The 6494-nt window shown below is 37.6% G+C and overlaps 3 protein-coding genes across 3 annotated transcripts; all 3 read left to right on the forward strand.

Annotated features, from left to right (window-relative positions):
* Positions 1 to 335: 335 nt before the first annotated feature.
* Positions 336 to 1269, forward strand: LOC121257248 (auxin-induced protein 15A-like). Its single transcript, XM_041158194.1, has one exon. It carries the CDS (start codon positions 816 to 818, stop codon positions 1116 to 1118), a length of 303 nt encoding a protein of 100 aa, XP_041014128.1. The 5' UTR covers positions 336 to 815; the 3' UTR covers positions 1119 to 1269.
* A 1248-nt stretch (positions 1270 to 2517) lies between these two features.
* On the forward strand, positions 2518 to 3337 carry LOC121257247 (auxin-responsive protein SAUR23-like). The gene has a single exon (XM_041158193.1). The coding sequence runs from the start codon at positions 2897 to 2899 to the stop codon at positions 3197 to 3199; it is 303 nt and encodes a 100-aa protein (XP_041014127.1). The 5' UTR covers positions 2518 to 2896; the 3' UTR covers positions 3200 to 3337.
* A 1233-nt stretch (positions 3338 to 4570) lies between these two features.
* LOC121257246 (auxin-induced protein 15A-like) lies at positions 4571 to 5257 on the forward strand. Its single transcript, XM_041158192.1, has one exon. The coding sequence runs from the start codon at positions 4840 to 4842 to the stop codon at positions 5143 to 5145; it is 306 nt and encodes a 101-aa protein (XP_041014126.1). The 5' UTR covers positions 4571 to 4839; the 3' UTR covers positions 5146 to 5257.
* The last annotated feature ends 1237 nt before the right edge of the window (positions 5258 to 6494 follow it).

A 6494-nucleotide genomic window follows, 5' to 3' on the forward strand; every position in this document is an offset into this window, starting at 1 on the left:
TGCTCTGTTGTTTGAGAGGAAAGTGATTGATGAATAACAACAAATAGATTGAAACATGAAAAAAAACTAGAGAGAGGCAAAATCATAAAATCCCTCTTTTAAAATGTCCTATTCCTTTGGTAGATTTCCATTAAAGACAGGCTTGAAGACAATGCTGGCCACATAACTTATGCTCTTCACATGGATTTGTCTTGCAATACAAAAATAAGAATCTAGAAATTTTAATTCAGGGCATCTTATTAAAGCAGTTGTGTTCTTGCATCTCTTTACTTTTTCACGCATTTTTACAAGTTTTATAAATTGTGCTTATTCAAGCTAACTCAACTGTAAAATGATGAATCTACAGATCGAGAAGGAGATCCTTCATAAAAAAAAAGTGAATCCCTAGTAAGTTAAGGATTTCATGATCTCACAACTTGTTAGTAGCTATGTAACTCCAGCACAGTTTTCTCCAAGCCACATCTCTTAACTTTTGGTCGGGTCCCTTGTAGGTTGCTATCCCAGAAATTGTTTGGCACCAGTCTTCCGTGTGAAGTATAATCCCAACCAGCCCCAAGTTCTTGGTGATGAGTTGGAAGACAAACCCATGTGATACTTCAAATGCATATGTCTCCTAGATATCCTCCATTGCCTCACACTCGTGACCACTCACTCTCATTTAGAGATTTCCCACCCCAACTTTAATCTATATATACACACGCATGTTATTCCATAGCCAAATCAAGTCCTCTTATTCTCTAGCAAATATTTATCAACTTTTTTTCTCCCTCCCAATCCGTTTGTGAATTTCAACCTTGTCTAAAGTGAACATCTAAATGGCCACTCGAGTTCTGGCTATGATGCATGTTAAGCAGCTTCTCCGCCTGCCTGTCTTAAGTGGTAAAGAAGCAGCTCCAAAAGCTAAAAATGTTCCAAAAGGCTGCTTTGCAGTGTATGTTGGAGAGGACGAGAAGAAGCGATTCATTCTACCAATATCATACCTCAATGAACCTTCATTCCAGAAATTGCTAAATAAGGCTGAGGAAGAATTTGGGTTCAATCATTCAATGGGTGGTCTAACAATTCCCTGCAGAGAAGAGGTCTTTATTGACCTCACTTCTGGCCTAAACCGATTGTAGCCTCATGCACAGTTACTTCTCTTTTAGGGGAAGTATTGGGTGGCTAATGTACATCCGATTGAGAAAATCACAAAACAGAAAGTACTGTAGTATCTGAAAAATATTTCCACTGTCCACATGCATTGGACTGTTCAGGCTTAAAAGATTTTCAAGCAGATGCAGAGATGGCTCTAGAGGCCCCAGATGTGTATCAAAAGGCATATTGGAAAAAGTCACAGGAGGTGCCTTGAGGCCAATAACGAGTTCGGTTGGATCATCCTATGGGTGGTTCTTACCAAATCTCATGAAGAGAAGATGCTGGTTATATTCTTGAAGTCTGTATCTCATTAGTGAAATCAAAGCCATGCTATTGGGCAGTGTTGAGAACCTGCACTGCCCGCCACATCCAGCCCAAAAACCTCTCTTCTTTTTTGAATAAAGAGTATTAGGATTTAGGCTCTTTCAAATGTCATTGTAATATTCTTATTTTCTATATATAATGAAAGTTGGGACTCATGCAATTATTTTGAACATGAATTTCTTTTTTGATTCTTAATAACTTTATTCTCCTTGATGACAATTTGGCACAAGTACTCACATTGGGACACATGAACCATCTATGATAACAATGGGGGTTTGTCAATGTAATGGCCATTCGATTCTATCAAAGGCTAACAATCCGATCAAGGCTTACTCATTCAAGAACCATATGTCATAGGCCAATGAATATATGAATCTTATGATTTTGCCTGTTCACCAAGACTAATTAGCTCGGAGGAACCAATCAAGTCTCTGAGTGACTCTCGCCCATCATTATATTTTCCATGTTCGAATGACTTAGTTTATTTAAAAAAATGTGGCAATTGTGGGGTCTGTATACTCAATATTCAACACATGCAGATGAAATTTGTCGAGTTTGCTGAGAATTGTTATTTTAGTTTCCTGCAATTCTTTCACCACTTATAATGCAATAGTTCTTTCATATGGGTTGGCTGGCACTATGACTACTTTTAGGACATACTTCATGTGTTCTTCACAGGGGTTGGTTCTGGAAGTCCTACTAGGGCAACAAAAAGGTGGGTGAGTTAGGTTGAGGACATACTATAAATGTCAACGTTTCTCTCCTCAAACAGTGATGATCCTTGTCTATATCCTCTGATTCACATGTTTCTAACAGTTAGAATTTTGACTGTTATTTTTTGAAATAAACGAATATCTTTTACTTTGTTGAGAGAATCAGAGTACTCACTGATACAGATTAGCTTTTCTTTTCTAAATTGGTTTTCTTAGAATTATTAGTCAGCAAAAAGATGAGGCTAAACTGACTGTAATTATAAGAGCAAGTTAGCTTTGTATAAAATTATCGTAGCAAAAAAAAAAAAAATCTTACATGCACAACACAAATAGACTAACCCGGTTCCAATTCACTTGTTCTTGTCAATAAAGAGTAATCAACATGCATATGTCCAATTCTGTCCACCATGGCAGTCTTGATTTAGGTTGTTCTCCCACCGAATGCTTGGGCACAGAGTGCTCCAAAGTCTCAATCACTGCCAACTTCTTGATGATAAGTTGAAAGACAAGTCCATGTGATCCTTCAAATGCTTATGTCTCTCCCCAATCTCCACCTGGATGCCTCGACGCCACCCACTCCACATTTTAGAGATTTTCTCGGACACCATTCATCTATAAATACACATACACATATCTTTTCACAGCCAGAACAACAACTCAGATTCTTCTTCCTTACCATCTTTGATCTTCATAATCTTTCTCAGCATTAGCACTGATAGATAGTCATGGCAATTCGATTTCCCAGTATTTTGCATGCTAAGCACATTCTCCGCCGATCAAACTCATTTATAAAGCAAGCGGCTTCAACATCTTTAGATGTTCCAAAAGGCCATTTTGCAGTATATGTTGGAGAGAGTGAAAAGAAGAGATTTTTGGTTCCTCTATCATTCTTGAACCAGCCTTCATTCCAAGAACTGTTAAACAAGGCTGAGGAAGAATTTGGCTTCAATCATCCAATGGGTGGTCTCACAATTCCCTGCAGCGAAGACATCTTCGTTGATCTCACTTGTCGTTTACATGAACTGTGATGAGTGGCGGCGGCACTAAAATAGAATAGCAGACAATTTTGTAAATTTACATATTAGGCTGAAGAAAATATTACAGATAGTATTGCAGTTTCAAAAAACTTCAATGCATGGGACTATATATTTTTTCTGTGTTCTTAATCATAGATCTCCAAGTGTTATTCTTTTTGTTAAGGCTCAAATCAGTGCCAATCATAGGTCGTAGCATTCCAACATTATAACTTTTGTAATTATTGCTAATATTGTACTTTTAAAGCGATGCATGCCGCCGTTACAAATTAACATTTCGCTGTACATGGTTTTTGGTAACTAGCTTTTCTGTAAAGTGATCTCTATAAAAGCGAAACGCGACCGATTTAACAGCAGAAAGCTCGCCTTAGCAATTAAATTTTATAGTATCGACTAACCAAACCTCTACCTTAATTTTTTTTTTTTTTTTTTTACGGGCAATAGACTTTTGTCTGATTAGAATAAAGTTGGACTTTTAGACGGGTATCCAGCGATTAAGTAAAAAATAATATATGCCATAATTATATTTATGAATTAATTATTATAAAATTAAAAACTTATGAGTTTGGAAAAGCCAAAAGACACGAGTCTGATAGTTTAATAACTTTGTGTTAACGATACGAAAAATATTTTAGCTACAAAGAGATTTTAAAATACTAAATTTATACACTGGTGTGGTTTGATATGATGTGTTAGATTATAAAATTATTTTTATTGTAAAATAGATTTAACGTATCACATGAAGTCACGTCAGTTCATAATTTTATTTTTATGAAATCTCTTTGTGATTGTATCACTACTTTTAACAATATTAATATTTAATAAACTAACGTGTTAATATTTAATTCCAAAATGTGAGAGAGAAGATGGAGATGCTGCGTTGAACGTAAACAAATTTGATCATTAAAAGCTAATGCTTACAATCCTTGTTGGGGTCAATGCAATTGGATAGTGAACGTAGGGAATCAATGCTCAGCCCATTTCTGAAGCTTTTCACGATGACTCTTTGCCGCTCTGTTACTTGACCTGTCTTTGGATGTGCCTTTGAGCATAGCTCTTAGGCATAACATCCTAAGATTTTAGCCATCCATCATAGGGCTGATCTTATCCATAAATATAGGCAATTGTTTATCGAATATGTACATCATACAAGAAAGAGCAAAATGGTCCCCTGGCCTGATAGATTGTCTTGTCAAAAGAAAAGAATCGACATATCTTATATGAATGTCTCTCAGCCTGTCCTCATGATCTCTTGTAAGAGATCAGCCACTCGTTTAGAGCTTTCTTTTTCCTACAATCCATATGTCTTTGATTTCAACCGGGACCCTTCAGAGAAGCATGCGCAAGATGTCTTCCGACAAAGCTCAAGTCTTAATTACTATTGAGTTCTTGACAATTTGTTGGAAGACAGGTCCATGTGATCTTTCAATTGGTTACGTCTACAACAACTCTCCACCCCCAATGCCTCTACACCACATTTGGGATACTTAATTCATCTATATATATGCATTTGCATATGCATACACATCAATTAACAGCCACAACAAGTCCTTAGATCATCATATTCTTCTCGTTCATTTTCATCCGTGATCTGTTCAATCTTTTTGGCAAAAGTAGAGAGAGATAAATAGGCAATGACTATTCGTTTGCTTGGTATTTTACATGCAAAGCACATTCTCCGCAGATCCAACTCATTTGCCAAGCAAGCAGCTTCAATGTCTTTCGATGTTCCAAAAGGGTACTTTGCAGTATACGTTGGAGAGGGCGAAAAGAAACGATTCTTAATTCCAGTATCGTTTCTGAACCAGCCTTCATTTCAAGAATTGCTAAGTAAGGTTGAGGAAGAATTTGGTTTTGATCATCCAATGGGTGGTCTCACAATTCCCTGCAGCGAAGACATCTTCATCAATCTCACTTCTTGCTTGCATGAATTGTTGTGATACGACTTGACATCCATGTCATAATCGAAGAAAGAGCAAGAGCTTCTCCCTCCCAAATAGCGTGGTATCTCATTTACCATTATTTTATACTCGCTCCGAGATATTACAAACTATTGAAGACCAACTCTTACCAGATTCCAAACCTGCTGACTCAAGAGACTCCAGACTTGTTGAAATGGTTCCTATTACGTAGGAGTAGGATATGGTGATCCTGTAAAACAAGAATTTGAATTTTATACGTTATAGTCATCTTGTGTAAATCAAGTATTTGAATTTTGAATACTTGATAACTAGCCTAACGATAGTAGCAAGTTAGGTGTTTTGTTTTTACCAGTGATGTATATAAACTCATCTATGTATACGTTCAAAGCAATGAAAAATAAACACTTCAGTACAATCTCTATCTCATTATTTTACATGGTATCAGATTTAGCCAACTGGCCTACGTTCTTCTATGTCCTCTCCTTCCTCAACTATGTCAAACCAATCCCCTTATGTTGTTCCCTCTCTTATCACCCCACCAACTATTAACGTCACTAAACTTTCTCGTGACAATTACCATGTTTGGAAAGCTTAACTTATTCATTTCTTTTGTGGCCAAGGTCTCTTCGGATATCTTGATGGCACCACCACATCCCCTTTTAAATTCGTTGATTTCACCAACCCTGAATCTCATGTTATTTCTCTTGTCCCGAACCTCTCTATGAAAATTGGCTTCGCCAAGATGCTATTATTCTTGTTGTTCTTTTCTCTACCATTTCTGAAAACATCTTGGTTGAGGTTGTCTCTCGTACTACCTCTGCTAGTGTTTGGCAAGCACTTGAAACATCCTTCTCCTCTCAGTCACGAGCCCATGTAATTCAGTTAGGCACTGCTCTTGCTAATGCTCGCAAGGGTGCTCTTTCTGCTACTGACTACTTTATGCAGATTAAACGATCCGCTGATGAACTCGTTGTTGCAAGACTTACATGTGATGAGATCGTTACATACCTTCTTGTCGGTCTCAGTCATGACTACGACCCCTTTGTTACTACAATTTCTGCTCGCAAAGATCCTGTTACCCTGGAGGAAGTTTACTCTCTTCTCCTCACTACAGAGTCTCGCCTGTCTCATAATACTTAGCCACTGCCACAGGCTTGTGTCAATGTTGCTACCCGACAGACTTCCCAAAATTATTCACGTGGTCGTGGTGGCTATCGCGGCAGGGGGCGCGGTTTCTGTGGCGGCTCTTAGCAATTTATTTCTTCTGGACGTGGCCAATCCACCCGTGATGCTATTATCTGTCAAGTCTATGGTAAGTCCAGCCACACCGTGAAAAAATGTTTTCATAGATTTGATATAATATATGC

The sequence above is a fragment of the Juglans microcarpa x Juglans regia genome, chromosome 3S (assembly GCF_004785595.1).
Source record: "Juglans microcarpa x Juglans regia isolate MS1-56 chromosome 3S, Jm3101_v1.0, whole genome shotgun sequence".
Classification (NCBI taxonomy): Eukaryota; Viridiplantae; Streptophyta; class Magnoliopsida; order Fagales; family Juglandaceae; genus Juglans; species Juglans microcarpa x Juglans regia.